Source organism: Cimex lectularius, unplaced genomic scaffold (assembly GCF_000648675.2).
Source record: "Cimex lectularius strain Harlan isolate CLEC.00 unplaced genomic scaffold, Clec_2.1 scaffold49, whole genome shotgun sequence".
Lineage (NCBI taxonomy): Eukaryota > Metazoa > Arthropoda > Insecta > Hemiptera > Cimicidae > Cimex > Cimex lectularius.
Window position 1 is genome coordinate 1,563,320 of NW_019392644.1, and position 18,433 is coordinate 1,581,752.

Below are 18,433 nucleotides of genomic sequence, written 5' to 3' on the forward strand. Positions count from 1 at the left end.
CTTTACATCTATAATAGTATTATTATTGATCAGTCTGATAATCGTGGAAGAATAATTTCAGCAATAAGGTTTCATTGTCATTGCAAGCGATATTTTTAAAAACGTATCTTTTAAATGTAAATTTCCGCTTTGAGAAAATACACTTTGGAAATGTAGACAGAAGTAGTACTGCTCCGTTTAAAACGAAAATAATTCATTTTTAAATGACTCGGCGGTGTATCACATTGTATAAAATGAGGAAGGGCATTTATCTCATTCATAATGGAGAGAGCTTCTCTTTAGGAAAGGGCTTTAAGAAATATCATTAAATAAAACCCGACGTTATGGCGTTACATTTGGAATGATCCATTGCGGTCCATTCTCTTTATCCTGTTTTAAACAAAAAACACGAAATAATGGAAACCCAGCTCATTAAATTTTTAAAAAACATCTTTTTTCTTTGATAATTTGTTGTGATATATATAAAACATTTTTTTTTATAAATTACCGTGTGTTTTAGTCTGTGTTTGGAAATGATCCGCAATCCATTTTCGACGAATGCTCGTACGACGTGACTAATGATATTTTCGTGTTCTGATCATTCAGGGCATATACTTTACGGCCCGGGATAGACATTTTTCCCTAATGGCCAGTTTTGGCCCCCGTTTTCTCTGATCAATAGGGAAAAATATCACTGATCTCCATGAAAAGAACGTTAATTTGATCATTAGTACAAAAGAAACCGACAGAAAAACGAATAAGAATTTTATTCACAAAATGAGCCATGTGAGGTAGGCACACAGGCACATACAGTCCGCCATGCAGGGAAATGCTGGCCCTGCTGATTGAGACATGCAATTCTTTCCTCTAGAGAACGTAGGAATACCACTTAATATGAGAATTATGCTAGAGCACGGCAGCTAGTATTTGGGTCCTGATTCTTGGAGGAAACAGTTTTGTTTTATTGTTTATAGTACTTTTAGTAGTATGTCCCATAGTGTGTTTTGAGAGTAAATGTGTTTGTTAACTTGAATGTGCAAGAAGAAGGATCATTCTCACTCGATTAAGTATAAGCGAGGTTGGCACACGGGCGCTTACTTTGAGCCAAAGCCCGTGTATGTCCGGTAGAGAAAGATGTTTGGTATGTCCCACCTATTGAAGGATGCAACTCCTTGGATCTATATAGAGAGCGCGTAGGTTTGCAACCCGATATGGGAATATTGAATTCCGCGAGTATTTTAGGAGGAAATAGGTCGTTTTATTGTATATAGTAATGATAGTTTTATGTCCCTAGCTTGTGTTGAGAGTGTAATGTGAGAACGTTGATGGCGGAATATTGGGTACCCAATCGACCCTCAATTAGTTATGTAATATGTGAAGAGGGGGGAAAGTATGTCGAGTACTCCAGCACCCTAACTGAATGAATGGTATGTAAACAAGAAAAATGTAATTAAGAATGAATGAGAGTGAGAATGGGTTTGGATTTAAGAATTGCATGGTGAGAGCTGAAATGAGGTAGCTTTTGAGATCACCCCCAACCTCGGCGGCTGGACGGTCCGAGGTCTGACCACGGTCTACCAACCCCGAGGTTGGTGATTCTCGAGGCCTGCCGGCATTTTATTGAAAAGTACAAATGAGCAAATATAAACTGCTCAAAAATGAATGGGGATATTTGTAATTTATTCTTATTCTATTAATTTTAATTAAATTAACGGATATATTCTTGTTAGATGTCCTCATTTTTAATAACTGAATTACTTAAGAATAGTAAACGCAAAAAGATTACTCATTTTGTAAGCAAACACCTTTTTTCGTCTTTCAAATTGTATTCTCTTTAACCATGGAAAGAAATCATCTTGAACCAGAAGTACTTTATTGTGAGAAAGAGTTATCGAGGTCACCGGCAGGTGGATATTGCAGAGTCAGTTGACATTTATCAGAGCGTGGTCTCCGGGATTCAGAGAGACTGGTACTGCCCACAGGAGGCCTGGTATTAGATTTCAGCGCATTACAAGGCGCTAAGGTAGCACAGAAATATTGTCATTGCTGCAACACGGAACCTGCCGTGCTCGCCAGATCCTAAATGAACTACAAGATATTTTGACAAGGCCTTTATCAACACAAATTTGTAATCTTATGCTCCTTTGGAACGACCTGTAGCAACAACACTCCACCAAAAACTCAGGAGAATATGGTGCAACGAGTGCGGAAGAGAATGCCAATTGGAATAGAAATGACAACAACTAACTGTGATTAGGAACTATCTTTTTGGCAGGATTCACTAATTAGAATGCTGTTGTGTTTGTTTATGAGTCGTGTTTCTGTCCTTATAATGATACCAGGGGCCAAAGAGTCTACCAAAAAACAGGGGTGCGTATAATGCCCCAGTTCGTGCTACCTTCAGTGCATTTTGGAGGACGTGTAATGTTCTGGCCTGGGATTTACTCTGGAGGACGAACTGGACTCCAGATTGTTGAGGGCGACCTCACCGCAGTCCGTTATGTCCAAGAATTTATCGAGGAGTATATCTCTCAAACCAGGGATCTCATTGGCAGGGATTTTCGATTTCTGGATGACAATGCCAGACCTCATAGAGGCAAAGGTGTTCATCGATGTTTAGAAAACCTCGGAATTTTCCATCTGCCAGTCCCCCCTTTGTCTTTAGACTTGAATCCAATTGAGCACATGTGGGATGCGTTGCAGAGACTGTTTTTCGATCACCATCCACCAGTTGACCTGCAACAACTGAGTGCAACATTGCAACATCTATGGAGTGAAATTCCTTACGAAATTAGTGACAACCGTATTAACACTATGTCTAACAGGTTCACAGAGGTTTTAGCTAACAGAAGACATGATACACAGTATTAATTATTTTTAAAAAAACATTGTGTCCAACAAAGAATATTATGGAAGTAAAATGTTTTATTTTGTTATTTTTCAAAATCCCTTAATTACATTTTCCTTCAGCCAAAAATATAACAACTCCTAATAAATTTTAATGCAATTTATAATAAAAATAAAATAAAAATGCTAGGGAAAGGAAATATTACAAATTTGGCAATGTCCCTATTCATTTTTGAGCAGTTTATAAATCCAATGTATAAAAATGCAGTACAATATTTATTCAACACGAATACAATCGTTTTTAAAATTATTTAGATAAATAACCAATAAAATTATAAATTGTATTTATTTAAACTAAAGATTATTCTTTGAACCTTTTAGGCCCTTGTTCTTCAATCGTTTTAACCTAATCTTTGTGTGTACGTTTCTAGTGTGTAAAAAAAGAGAAGTGGTAATCAAAAGGAGTTAAGGCTGATTTGTATTCTGGCTGAGAGAGTTCTGAAAAGGTTGCACGATAAGCTAAGTTCATTATTGCTTTTAACTAAATTTGGATATTTAACGACCAGACTTATCCTAATTGTGTTAAAGTTTCAACAATTGGCTATCAAGAAGAAACAAAATCGACAAGTTTTACATTTCCTTTTGTGGTAAGCCTTTGCCTGATCATAAGAAGTTTTGTTTCTAATTGTTGATGAAAAAATGCAGTAGGGGTTTTTGCGAGAAAGTACTAAAGCACGTTTCTCCAGATCTTTGGTGTTTTTCTCTCGAAACGTTGTTATCAAGAGTGGACTTGATTGACTTGACTTTTCAAGTTCATATATCATTCCCGGTAATTGTTCAAATCAGTACTGGCCTGAAGTTTACTTTCGCCTTAAAATATTAAAAAACGAATGTGTAAGTTTGTGCGGTAAGAAGAAATTTAATTTAATGCATTAAAAGTATTCCATACTTTACTCTAGTTAAGTACCAATAAAATATAACAAATAAACAAACCTTTTCTCTTCAACAAAAACTAAAATAGATACAAGGAAAACAAAATATTAATTTTCAGAAAAAAAGATTCTCCTCCGAACAAATTGTGGGATCGGTACAGTATGCAAGGATGAGAGGGTGGAGTTGGGCGCGGTGTACAGAAGGTGAAGGATCCGTCTTAATACGCTGCCCTGAGATACTCTCGCACCCAGAGGGTAATAATACTGGCTGGTTTGAAGAATCGTTCGACTAAGTCTCAGGAAACTAATACGTATTAAATGTGGAAAAATCGTCAAGTTTTCTTTTCTCCTTTAATCAATTGTCAGTATGAAAAATACTTAGGGGGAGGGGAATGATAATTTTAAACGAAAAACTTGAGCTTTTAATCTTTCTTTTTCTAAACCTTTCAGTAAATAGTATTATAAAATCAACCAAACTTTTTTTAATTGTTTGATTTTCCACTTCTCGTGAAAATTCGCTTCAATGTTTTTCCCTTTCGGTAATTTATCTCTTTTTGTAGCAGACGAGGAGAAAGAAAAAAAAACACCGAATAAAATTTCAATAATGAAAGCTTAGGGCCAAGTCGTCTGTAAAGTACTCATTAACTATTCCCTCATCGTGTTCGCTCGAAAAAATACAAAACACTTGCCGATTCAAAAGCAGAAACTGCACATTAGGCTGAATTCCAAGCCCGGCCAAGTTGTGTGTACATTCACCCGGTGAACAAACACGAAGAATGGGCCGACCTAAACTGTTGACAACTGTTCATCAACTCGCAGAACTAGTTGTACAACTCTCCTAACAAGTAAGACATCTCAAACAAGTTCACAATGAAACAAATAAGTTTCCTCGAGTCAAAATTTGTTCTCGGTGTAACGATTATTGTGGAGGATTTATTAATTAAATTCGCTTTTCTTTTTATTTGTAATTATCATTATTCGGAGATCGTGAGATACGGTCTGGTATGACGTATATTTTAGAAAAACATTTTCTTTATCGTGCCAACGTTTCGATCTTTATTGAGATCATCTTCAGAGCCTGGGATTTATAAACATTGTTTACATTTTACAAAAACATGGAGGATGTGAAAAAGTCTTCATCTTTGAAAAAAGTAATTAAAAAAAGCAATTACACCACTAAAAAGGATATTAAATTGAGTACGTTTCCTGAAATTTGCTGGCCTCTAGGTTTGAAAATAGTAGTTTAGAATCACTATGGCAAGTTTTTCAACTTTAAAAAAAATTGTTTTCAAAGTTCTCGCTACTAAAACACTTATTTTACGAAGGTTTACAAGTTAATCACATCTTACTCGACATTTAATGTAGTTTTCAATTGTATCAATGGATTTTAGTTTTGGAGTTATTACTGTTTCTTTGAAGCAAGGTCGTGAAATCTTAAAAAATCACAAAAAGTGAAATAACTCCGAAATTATTAAAATTCGGACCATAGTTAAGTAGGACCTTTTGGTTCCTTTTTACAAAGTACAATCTACTGGCGAAGTTTGTAACACGAGTAGCCCAACGCCCTGTATACTGATTATTTGGAGGTCGTGAGATGCCGTCTTGTGTGATGTAGGTTTAGAACATTTTTTTATCGTGCCAACGTTTCAATCTTTATTGAGATCATCGTCAGAGCTCAAAGTGTTTGTTTTGAGAATAAAGAGTTAATTTGAAATTTTAAAAAGTTGATTTGGTGTAAAAAGTTGTTTTTAATTTAAAAAGGATTAATTATACATTATAAACCGCTAATTTGAAGTTTTATTAAAATTTTATTCGAATTAAATTAAGTTGATTTTAAATTACCTTCAATTTAATTTAGGTAGGTCTAAAAGGTTGTAGGTTTAGAAAAATATTTTCTTTATCGTGCCAACGTTTCGATCTTTATTGAGATCATTTTCAGAGCCTGAGATTTATAAACATTGTTTAAATTTTACAAATACATGGAGGATGTTAAAAAAATAATCCTATGAATTTATTCACTGCTAGAAATTTTAGATTCAATTAAAGCATTAAAGTATGTTTATAAATCCCAGGCCCTGAAGATGATCTTAATAAAGATCGAAACGTTGGCACGATAAAGAAAGTGTTTTTCTAAAACCTACGTCAGGCCTGACCGCATGCCACGATCTTCAAATAATAATATATAATACTCTTGAACTTTATTTTTCTATTACATTGATAACTGTAGAAAATAAATCACTATAGTGTCATAGGTGTCTGTTTAATTATTTTGGACGTTAGTTGACGCGCCTTTTAAATTTTGGGTAAATTAGTAGTTAAGGAGAAAGAATTGAAGTGTTTAAATATGCTTTTTTCGTGTAGATGTGTAATTCTTGTCTGTCGTGTTGAGAGTGCCAGTGAAATATTCACTTCCAACACGACAGCTCTGAAGATGATTTCAATAAAGATCGAAACGTTGGCACGATAAAGAAAAATTTTTTCTAAGACCTACGTCACACTAGACCGCATATCTCCGAATAATCATTAACTAACTGTCACTAATCACCACATATGTGTAATTATCATTAGGTTAAAAAAACTCTTTAGACAAATCCTCCGTGCATCCGAAGATAGGTTGGAAATTTTTAAACAACGACTGTCCCAAAAAGCTAAAATCGTCCCGGAATCAAGCCAGTTTGATCGGGGATCCTCGTGGATGACCCGCGGAGATTGAACGGGAGACATGTATCGAACACGGGAGTCGCTATGGCAACCACCTGTTGTCCCCGTTTAAGAAAATGTCTGCTCTCAGCCTTTCAATTTTTTAAAATTTATTGGCCGTGAAAGTACGAAATTTAAAAAAAAATATAAGTATAATCTTTAAGATTTTGGGTTTTTCCTTCGATACTCTGCTTAACTGTGGAATTGGCGAGTAATGTTTACTGACCCGGGTTTTCTTGTAAAATTCCCAAGCTTAATCTAAAGCTTTTACCTAAATTTATTAACCAACATTTATATATAAATTACAAGATAAGAACAAAACGTATTACTGTTTAATTATCATTGTGTAAATCTTTAGAATCACCAGCTTTCTTACTGTTTAAAAAATAACTTATTTTCTTTTTTCTCTTCCACCCTTTTCCATTTATCCGGAAAAAAATCCACTTTTTTACACAAAAAAACGTGTGCTTTTTCGAAAGTTGATTTTGATTATGTATTTATTTTATTTTATTAAAACTTTCACGAAGAGGGACTTGCAGGAGCCATTTGCTTCGTGTAAGGCCTGTCGGACGTGAGATTTTTTTTCACGTATGAACGAAAGTAAATTTGGCGTTTTAGGTTTCGTTCGTTTTTTGAGTGTAAGGTCAAAAAGAGAAACATGTCGCGGTTACTGTCGTCCGAGAGGTAATCATTCACCTAACAAGTTGATCATCTCATCATTGGACGATGATAAAGTTTCTGCGAACGAAACCTAAAAATCCAAACAAAAAGTGGAACTTTGAATTCCAAATATCCCTTACCCATGATTTCATTTATTTCTCTCTGAATGTGTTTTATCAAAGGAATAACTTTCTTTTTATACTTTTTATATTTTTCTTTTATACACACACTGCTACTTTTTGTATATTATTTTGTTTTATTTTTATTTTTTTACATTTGGCAAAACGCCTCGTCGCTTCTCGGTTATTTTTATTGAAAAAAAAAGGAAATAAACAAACTCTCATTGAATATTAAAATATTAAAGTCAATTGTTTACTTTGTGAGGTTTCTAACTTTTATTGGTTTCAATAATTTAATTGAACAATATTTGTGCTAAAAGGAAAGTTGCAAGAAAAAATGGAAATGTAATCGTAACAAACTTGATCCCATTTTTTATTTATTATTTACGTATTGAAAAACAAAACTAATTTAAACTTTTCTTGTTTTGTTGTTTTCCATCGTAGGTATAATTAAGAGTTGATACGATATTTCCTGGGTAAAGAAACATTCCAAATACTTCATAACTCATTCATAAAGAGACAAAATATTTTTCTTCAATAAGTCATGAATCATATGAGTTATTCGTGAAAGTTTCGTGTTAACCATGCTAAAAATTCTGTTCTTTTATTCATATTTGTATGATCAGAAAATTAAGTTGGATTTTGTTATAGATAATTATACTACAAACCGGCTGTTTTTTATCGGTAGACTTCTGTTTCAAATTAAATTCGTTATGCAATTTCCCCAAACTTTTTGCCTTATCTCAAAATAACTTCCATTCCTCAGAAGTGTTTCTACTTGGTTATAAAATTATTGGAAAAAAATAATAAAATGGTGCTGTTTTTAAGAATCGTTAGCAAATTAGAGTTCAGAGAAATAAATCACGCCATTACTAACGAAGCCTTTTGTAATATATTTATGTTATATAGCCTTTTCATTTTTGTTGATAGTAAATACAAAAAATCCTGCTCTTTTATTAGTAAAGTCCCTTATAATCTTGTAATGAAGTTCATTTGGCTCTATCCTCTAATTATTTCTGATTACAAATTGGTTGTTGTTTTTCCCTCTTTTATTAAATATCGTTTGACAATTAACAGTTATACTTTTTAGAGAGAAAATCAACAGCAGACAAACAGGAATTTAAACACGGTGGTTTTTACCTTTTACTGTTCGTTGTGCTAGTTTTATTTGCAACATGTAATTTGAGGATAGATATATGCATATATTTATAAAAATTTCTATACATGGACATATTGAGGGGAGGAAAATAATGTACTCATTGCACTTCAATATTTATAACTTTCATTGTACTTGATTATAATGGGACGGTTTGACCGAGTAATAAGCGCGTTCAACTCGTATTTGCCACGATAGCATATCTGTGTTAAAATCTCGGCATAGCACGTAAAATTTTAATTAGGAAATAATATGTAAAAGGTATTGTAAAGTCCCCTCTTTCGTAGAACCCAACTTGTACCTGGACGTTAAACTCTCCTGTATCAAATGAATTATATTACTTCTTATTATTATTCTTACTACTCAGAAACTAAGTCGGATGGCCATTTCCGCTTGAGCTTATAACATTTTAGGATGGGATCGGTTAGACAGGGCATAGGTACGACTATTGGGATGATGGAAGAGTTGATAATGGAACTAGGTATCTGCTTGGATAAATGGGATTTTAGGAACGTCCGGGAGGGTAGTTTTGAAGACATAGTGCTTAGCGGACTTTAATACAATTGACGACTACGAATTGATAGGATTTGGAACCTTGAGGTATTGTAAAGTTTAGTAGTTTTCACAATTCTACATCGGACGTCTACATCGGTTTTAGTAAAGTTTTGAAAAAATAAAATGGCACAAGTCCTCACATTTGCCTATCAGAATTTTTTTCTTTCTCCAGCCATGAAAATCTCTTCAAAAGTGCTTTTCTGATTACGGTTGCAAAGCACCTTTCCCACTGCATAGATATGTAGCAATCAACGTAGGTACGAGCAGTTTTCCCGTGCCCTGTGAGTGTTATCTTGAAGTCTCGAGTAATAACTCAGAAATGTTCATTCATTCAGAACTCCATCTTTCCAAAAAAGTTTTGATTTATGTGATTGAGTTATGTTATATATAAAGGAGACAAGTATCTTTCCAACGTCCTTCGACGTTGCTGTTTTGTAGCTTCATTGGCGACCTGGTCCCCTAATTCGTTGAATTTGGAGATTACTGTTACTTCGGACACATGGGTTCTAATTATATCCAGATATTATTATCTGTCGCTATAATTGTTTGTCTAATGGGCGAGAATTGTAGCCACTCTCAGATCTAGTCTGATCGTAAGTTTGCTGCGACATTATGGACTGTCAACTCTTAGTTTATAGAGTATACTTCTTTTCTTATTAGGTCGTTTTAGTTGCATTTCCTAATTCCATGTTAAGCGCGAATCTTGGTGGAATTCAAGAAAAATAACGGAGTAAGATTCTGAGGAAAGAAGCATTATTGCAATAGATTGTGAGAGATTTTCTTATCTTCTGCTGGACTGCTTGCTTTAATTGATCTTCATTTTCCATTATCTACACCAGTCTGCTATACTAATTTCTGCAGACATTTGGAAGGAATTGTAAGATCAAGGTTAGAGGAAAGTACTAGGAGTAGTTAGCACATCTATGGTAGTCCCGCATCCAAAGAAGCAGCAGTTCGAATAATAATCTTTTAATAACCAAAAGAAAAGCAGAGGATTATGTGAAGGAAGGATACGTCTATTCACTATCTCGCGGGTTTAGAATTTTAAGAAATTTCTCACCGAAGATGGCAAGATGAAACGCCTTTGAGTGAAATCTAAACCCTCGAGGAGTATAAACGCCTAGCAAAACCCACTTAGGCTAAACCCGCAATGCACACCTGTCTTATAGAAATGTTGAACCTTAGCGCCGTGAATTTGGAACATTGCATAATAATCAACCCTGATAACAAAACATTTGTTGTTAATTATATTTTTGACTCAAATTTGTTATTTGAATTATAAAACATTATTTTTTCGTATTTAATGCCGAGGGGTTGGTGAATAGTTAGTTAAATTAGTTGGATACTTCGCGCTGTCAGAAATCGATAATCTCTATGCTCAAAATTATTACAAATCTGTGCGGATTCACTCAGCCGTGCAAAACAAACTTTCCGTTGCCCCTTTATTCGGAAAGATATTTGAAAGGTTAAAGGCATTAACAGAAAAAAATGCGAGGTGAATGAATGAAATGAATGAAATAATACTTCATTAGATAAACAAAAGTTTAAAAAAATTGCACATAACTAAAAAGCACATGAACGACAAAATCAACCGTCTGTCGGAACTATAAATGTGTAATAAACAAACAAAACAAGACTAAATATTTATCCTCAAGGAATAAACAAAAGAGAAAAACTATATAAGTAAAATAAAATAAAAACATATGTATGTATATTTACATACACTTATACACATACAAATAACCAGGGTGTCTCTTAAATACATAATAAACATTTAATAATTGAAATAAAAAAATAGTCCTTTCCTGTAGTTTTAGGTTTACATCGTAAACCTTTCCTAAATTTAAGCACTCAAGGTTATTTAGATGCTCAGATACAACTTTGAAAAACCAGCGAGCTAGCTGAATTGATGGAACTTTAGAACTTTGCGCTTTGTTCAAGAAAGGCTGTTTAAGCTCCTTGCACAGCAAAAACCTAGAGGAATGTTGAGCATGAAGAAGACGTTTCACTGTGTGATAGGTGCGGATATTGTTGATCAATTTTGAGTGTAAAAATGGCCACTCTTTATAAATGTCCAGGGAAAAATTGTCATTGAGCTGAAAGGTATTCCACGACGAGAATCATGATATTTTGGATCTAGATTTCTAGCGCAGTATTCTTGGGAAGGCCGTAGTTGTGAATGTGTAGCACCATGCAGATATAGGAAGTATGTAATTTTAATGAAATTCGGAACAATAATTCAACTGAGGTCTCAAGGTTGATCATGCATTTAGAGATGAATGTGATAAATTTTACGAATAAAATAGCGATGTAGGGATTCAATTGTTTCGTATCGCTGGAAACCCCAAGTCTAGGACACAATCGAGCGCCAAACAGCCCAAAACAGCTTGTATTTACTGCAAACCGGAGCAAGATTATTCGAAATGAATTTAGCCCAAATTGAATTCATCGCATATTTTGCAATGTGAGTGTTTCGTTTGATATGAGCAGTGAATGAAAGTTTAGGAGTGAGAATTAAGCCCAAATATTTATACTCACTGATTATTCCAATGAGCCCTTAAAATACCAGCGTTCATTAGCCGAAATTCGAGGTATTTGATGGATTCCGCGACGCTTCGGTCTAAACGGAAATCAAGAAACCGATAAGGAGTCGAAAAAAGGAGGTACAACGGTCTAAAAGCTAAGATCAGTGAAACCTTGGCTCCCGAAAAACAAAACTAAAAGAAAATTAATGTCACAAGATTAAGGATAGGCCTAACCCGCCTGACACCCAGAAGGTGTACTCCTACCCTGCGCGTCTATGACAGTGAAGTACATTTTAGAAGCGACCAACTGACACTGCTCACGATTCTGTGTGCATTCCCTAACAACAAAACGAAAGTACTAAAGCACAACATTAAAAATATAAACTCATTGGATATCTAAAATTGAGAGACACATATGGTCCTATATAACCCATAGATCAAATTTGGCCGTAGCCGCAACGGTTTAGGCGTTGTCACGGCGCTCATCACTGTAAGGTAACATACTTACAAATGGGCTTTTTTTTTCAAAAACACCGGCAACCCGAGGATTGATATAAACTCTGCTGTTGCGAACCCTGGTTTTAAAAAAAAAAAATTTGGATGTAGATTTAGAAAACTATTTTCTCTATTGTTCCAACGTTTCGATCTTTATTGAAATCATCCTCAGAACCTGGGATTTACAAACATTATTTACATTATACAAATACATGTAAGACGTGAAAACAAATTTATACAATGATGTACACAAAGTAGAAATTTTAGGTTTAATCAAAGTATTTGTACTTAATCAAAGTGCATGTTTTCTGTGTAGATGTGTCACGGTTGTGTGTCCTGTTAGGAGTGTTAGTGAGATATATTTTTTTTATTTATATATTTTTGATTTTGAAGAAGTGGGGAAGGAAATAGGGATAGAAATTCATTTTGCTATGACGAGTCAGCTTCTTTGAGGTGAAAAGTCGGTTATAAACTATTAACTTTTTCTTTCTAATCCCATTAATATTGTAAGAAATTTAATTTTCAAATTAGCTCTAAAAGCGAGAGATTTTCGCTCGGTTTTCAAAGCAGCTCTGGTTTTGGTAAAGTTGTAACACTTAATATGATTTCAATTATTGTATCATATTCGTGGTAATTAATATTTTCATACTGCTCTTTAAATTCTAGTGGGGGAAAAATTAAATTTTCAATTCATTTTAATTTTTGAGCCTTTCAGTACGACTAGGTTTAGTAACGAATATTTCAAAAATGAGAAGAATAAAAAGAAGATAGGTAATTGTTTAAACAGGGAATTTAGAAGATTTTTTTTTAAATAAGCGAAAAGGAAAAAATCAACTTTCTTTTCTGATCAATTGTTTTTTTTTCTCTAAATTTACTGATATATTTACGTACGCTTAAAATTGCATTGTATTTAAAAGCTTTTCTACACTTGAGATATAAAAATAATCAATGTCTAATATTTGTTTTTATACTCTTATACTTTCTTTTAAGTCAAAATTGACCAATTTAGCCGTCCTTTCTCAAAATACCGCCGAGGAGACAAATTTTACCATGGGCCATTTGTTTCTTGAAGGTTTCTCCCCCGGGAAAAGGGATGGAAACAAAGACGGATTACTGAGACAAAACGCGTTGTGTTGATGATAAATAACTTCTGGCCAAGGCAGGTGGTTTAACGCGATCCTTCTCGAGTGCTCGATTAATCTTTACCCACTGGTCAGTGCGTTCAAAGCAACTTGCGATTAAATAACTATTTGAAAATGAAAAAGATGATTTTATTAATAGGAAAAATACCCTGTTTTACATTAATTAGGAACTTTTACTAGCCTAATTATAAAAGGAATTTATCTAACACTGAGAATTTCTTTGTTTCCTTGGTAACATTCAATGGTTTTGTTAAGAAGTAAATTTTTAATTTATAATTTAAAATCGAGAGGCGGAACGAGGTGTGTTATTAGCGGCCGTGTGTGGTTGCGAGGTGTGAGAGGTTGGCTGGGGTTGGTTAGGGTACAGTGACCCGTACTGCTTGGTCGGCGTCGTCCCAGGTGCCTACGCCTCGACTATCTTAAGAAGGACTTCAAGCACACAATCAGACCCTTCACAAGATGAAGTACAAACGATCAAGAGCCCAGTCGCCCTGATCGCCTCGATGATTGGTACGAAAAAAAACCAATAGTACAAACCGTGTTGTGCCGATTGCTAAGACTTTCAGACCCTACCTTGTTGTTAACCCGTTATCATATTTCCTATTTCTTTTCTCTTTTTTTTTCTTTATGACCGGACAGACGATAAATTTAAATAAGTTTATTTACAATAAACAAGCTGCAGAGTTTTTCAGTGAGGCAACAAAAGATACGATAGCTTTGAAATTTACTTAGATGACGGCTGACGGTTCCTCTAGTCAACTTTCTCCTGAGGACCTTCCCACTTTTAACCAAACGACGTTCATCCTCCCTGCGAAAAGTTCTTACTTCCTTCATTCGGGAGTATCACTCCTCGTGCTTCTTCAAAGCCTCTGTTTGGCCATGTATTGATCCTTCATCGTGCAGGGTACAAGGTACAGATTTCCTTCCGTTAGGAATTACTCTCCTCGACATTCTCATGTCATTGTGTGCCATTTAACCCAACGATCTCCATGGAAAGGTTCCGACTTACTTTAATCCTTTTTACTCTTCGTGTTTTGCCTAAGACCCTGTACAATTTGGCCAAATGATAGAAAGTAGAAGGACCATCCCGTCACGAGTTCCTCGGATGCCTCCTCCTATCCGGACCTCACACAATACTATACTCCATGTTCCTGCATCGGGATGCCCTGTTAAACTCGCAAATAACTCGGTACCAGGATTTTCCCAAAACCTAAGAAACCAAATCACCTTCCTAGATCCTACCGACCCATCAGTCTTTTGCCCATTATTGCCAAAATACTGGAAAAGCTTCATTGATCCGCTTGTCCAAGGAAATTCTTTCAAACACAGTTCCCCGATTCGGCTTTTGGAGTTGCCACTAACTGTACAACAAGCACATCGCATAATCGACGTTATTTCCACCTCCCTTGAGCCTAAACAGTATTGCCAGGGTGTGTTCTTGGATATATTCCCTTTGACCGTGGATTCTGGACTGCTGTGGAAGCTCAAGAACGTCCTACCAGCAACCTATTACATTATCCTAAAATCCTATCTTAACGATCGTAACTTCGTTACTTCCAAATATCCTACAAAAATCCATTGTATCCTATCCATCCTATTCTACTAGGTGTCCCACAGGGCAGCGTGCTCGCTTCTTTCCTTTAATCAATTTATACCTTCGACCTATTTACACAACCTAACACCTTCATCTTTACCGATGAAATCGCAATCCTATCTCGTGATAAAACTCTAGTCACTGCTTCCCGTAATCTCCACAATCACCTACACATCCTAGAATGCTGGCTCCGACAGTGGAGAATCAAGATCAACGACACCAAATCAACAGACATAATATTTACCCTAAACAAGAAAACGCCCCCACCAGTATACCTCAACAACTTTCCCATCCCAATTGCGATAAGTCGGACGCTACCTGGATAAACTGATGTGAAACCCCTATACACGACTTAAGCGCACAGACTGTAACACACGATTTTTCATGCTTAAACGACTAGTAGTCACTCGATAGACGATCAAAACTCTTGCTACAAACAAAAGAAAACATTGCCCTCCGGGCCCATTTGGGCATACGGAATTGAACTTTACGGGGCTGCTAAGCGTTCCAACTTCAATCGAATCCAATCCCTTCAATCCAAAATCTTCAGAACAATAGTCAACGCTTCTTTCTATTTATGAAATCACACCTTCCATACCGAACTAAATGTCCCTCTTGTTACCGAGCTGGCCCAATCCCTTTACAAAACGTTTCATTCCACACTACCCCATCATCAGAACACTTTCGTCAAAAACCTATCATCCACCACATTACCTAACAACAGAAGACTGAAGCGTCGGTGGCCCCGCGACAACCTCAACACTTGACACCAGTCTCCTAGGACGGAGTCCATCTCGCTCATCGTGTTGATGTTCTAACGACTACCATCACTGGATTGAGTTTAAGCTTTCATGCTGTTGTTATTATTTTTTATATGTAAATACAATGTTTTACTTGTTGCGTCAAAGAATGCAGTTATAAAAAAATGTTATTAATCGCTTAGGGATGCGAACTTCAAATTTTCAGCAATAGTCAGCAATAAGTCTTCTTTGCTCTTTCGAATCGGGTTTTTATGTTAATGGGTCAAAAGCGGTGAATGATCCAGTGCCTGTATACTTTCCCAATAAAGTAGCCGAGCAATAAATAACAATCTCGGTCAAAAATCTGCGCTTTGTCCGCCGACTGACGTCCCTGGTTATCAAACATCCCTTTTGTTGGCGACCCGGCTGCAATCACTGTCGGAAAACACCTCGGAAAATAATGTCACAAATACTGCGCCCACTGCAGTTGAATTGCAAACAAAAAAAGAGTAAATTTTTATTTTGCATTAAATCAACTGAAGCATACAACTGCAAAACTGTGTACACAAGCGAAGTATATAAAAAGAAAGGTGATATTTTAAATTGTTTAGTCTTTAAATATTAGTCAATTAATGTCTCCATGAGCTAAAAAATTAAATAAATTTACTAATATTTTTTTCTATTGAATAGCGGGATTATCAGGGTGATTGGGGATACTTATTGAAATTATCTGATGATATCTGACGGTCAGATATCAGAATTTAATAACACGAGACTACACTGTCATGTATATTACATCAGATCTGTCGATTTGCAAGGATTTTTTGAATTCTATCACCATAGAACTACGATTAAACGTGAAGAAGACAAAACGGGATGGTTATCAATAAATAACAAAAAGGTTCGCACTTGTAAAGATCGGCAGTGATATAATTGTCAGAAACATTACAAATACATGAAATTCTATGTCGAAGACAACTCCTTAATTTGAAATCCGCTGTAAAGTTTAACAATCTAGAAATTCCTTCATGAAAATCAGAAAAGTTTTGCCCAACTTTAACTTATCTATCAGACTTCGTACTCGAATACTTCGGTCCTGTTCAGTTTCTTTATTCGCCGAATCTTTAACCATTACAGACACAATATGCATTCGAAATCCGAACAGATGAATTAAAAACCTAAACAGTTTCAACTTCAAACATTTTCAACTTGACACGACTTATTTTTCAACTACAAACCTACCGATACTTCTTTCTATTTATTTATGCATTGGAAAAATATAAAGTAAAAATAACAGCATGGTGTTCGCATCTTGGATTTTCCTAAAAGTAAGTTTTGGGCATGTACCCCCCAACCCTGTGCACCAGTAAAGTGACCGTACAGATTAAAGGAGTGTAATCCAACCTGCCCGGGTGGATCCGTTTTCCATGGAAACCTTGCATCCAAAAACTTTGCCTTATGAGTTTTCTTCCTTCTTTTTTCTTCATTAAAGTGGTAGTGATTTTTATTCCATTTGTACAACCGATTCTAATGTTCTTTTTTTATATTTGTTTTTCAGGAAGCGGTAAGTCTTTTTAAATATATCTGTTACTGTATCAAGTTTAGAGAAAAAAATTAATAGCTAAAACTTTTTTTTAAAGATTTAGCAATTAATTAAAGACACTGAATTTAAGTATTTGTTCGTTCTGTAGTAGGGAAAAGGGGGATGTGGGTTTGAAAATTGAACCGCCTCCACCTCAAATATGCTTATGACAAACTATACACATAATCGAATCAGGGTTTTGGAAGTTTAGAATTCCCTCCTTCATCCCAGCAGGGTAAATTAGGGATAAAACAATAACCCGGTTAATTATTTAAGGGAACGGGAGAATGTGGAATAACCGAATATCTGTTGGAAATATCTTTGTTATTGCAAAGAGAAATAAATTAAACGATGTAGACATTTATATGCTAATTGATTATTTTCTACATATGGTCTCTTTAGAATTTAATTTTAATTCTAACTCCGTATAAATTAACTTCTTTAAATATTGTATTATACTAAAAATTATTTACTATGGAGAGTTTCATCTGATTTGATGTTATCTTGATAAAAGGGTCATAATTCTAACTTGCAGTGAAAAATGAGTTAAGTCGAAACACGAAACTTGAGTGAAATCGCGTTTAAATTAGAGGTTTAATTTTTCTCCTAAAATCGAGTAAAATTTCTCACGAATGTTTTTCTGGTTTTCTCAACATTTTCTTCCCTGTATGGTTTGGTTATTTTTTCATATACATAATTCAATTTTTTTACTGTCATACAGGATGTCCAACTACCTGTTGAGGGTCGCGAAGGGTTAAACCACTTTAAAATTCATTTTTTAAATTTTATTAAATGGTCTGTGCCGGGATTTGAACCCAAGACCTCTTTCGTATCAATTCGACCACTGTCGGACGCTCTAACCATTCGACCACTATAATCCCCGCAATTTTTTTTTCGTAACCTGCTTTTCTCATTCAGCCTATTTTATTGTTCATTGACAACTTTTCACTCAGATCATTTTTTTTTACAAATTCAGTAGAATTCATGGGTAGTTTTATAAAAAGTAAAAATTCGTGAAATAATCTGCATATGTTTTATGTATCAATTTAAGCACTAGTTAATAATTAAAAAGAAACATTAATGGATCTGAAATCAATCTGCGATATCGAGGTTTACGTCGCGAAATTAAATAAGGGTTGCTATGAGATTAACAACAGGGTTTTATTGATTTCTTTGAGTAAGATTTGAACCCAAAAAATTTGTGATTGCTAACTTTTATTTTTGTCAATAATTTTAACTGTTTATGTGTATTTATTATGGTAATAAGGTCTGAGGGGGCTGCAAGCTGAGCCCCCGAAAAACATAGCTATAAATAAAGAAGTTAATATTGGTTAAAGAAGTTCGATAAAGCACTTAACTATATTAAAACCATTTTCAAATATTAATCATATATCATAGAAAAACCAT

The 18,433-nt window shown here is 34.9% G+C and overlaps 1 protein-coding gene across 4 annotated transcripts in view; it reads left to right on the forward strand.

The window, feature by feature from the left end:
- Window positions 1–18,433, forward strand: part of LOC106666035 (BAI1-associated protein 3) — a 151,368-nt gene that overhangs the window by 103,805 nt on the left and 29,130 nt on the right. For 2 of the 4 annotated variants that reach the window (XM_014392909.2, XM_024230388.1), the window contains exon 6: window positions 13,471–13,620. The exons of 1 other annotated variant lie outside the window; for it this stretch is intronic. In XM_014392909.2, coding sequence (XP_014248395.2) covers window positions 13,471–13,620 — 150 coding nt within the window. Of the gene's footprint in view, window positions 1–13,470; window positions 13,621–17,002; window positions 17,009–18,433 lie in introns of all 4 variants that reach the window. One more of the 4 variants, XM_024230391.1, reaches the window with a different exon arrangement.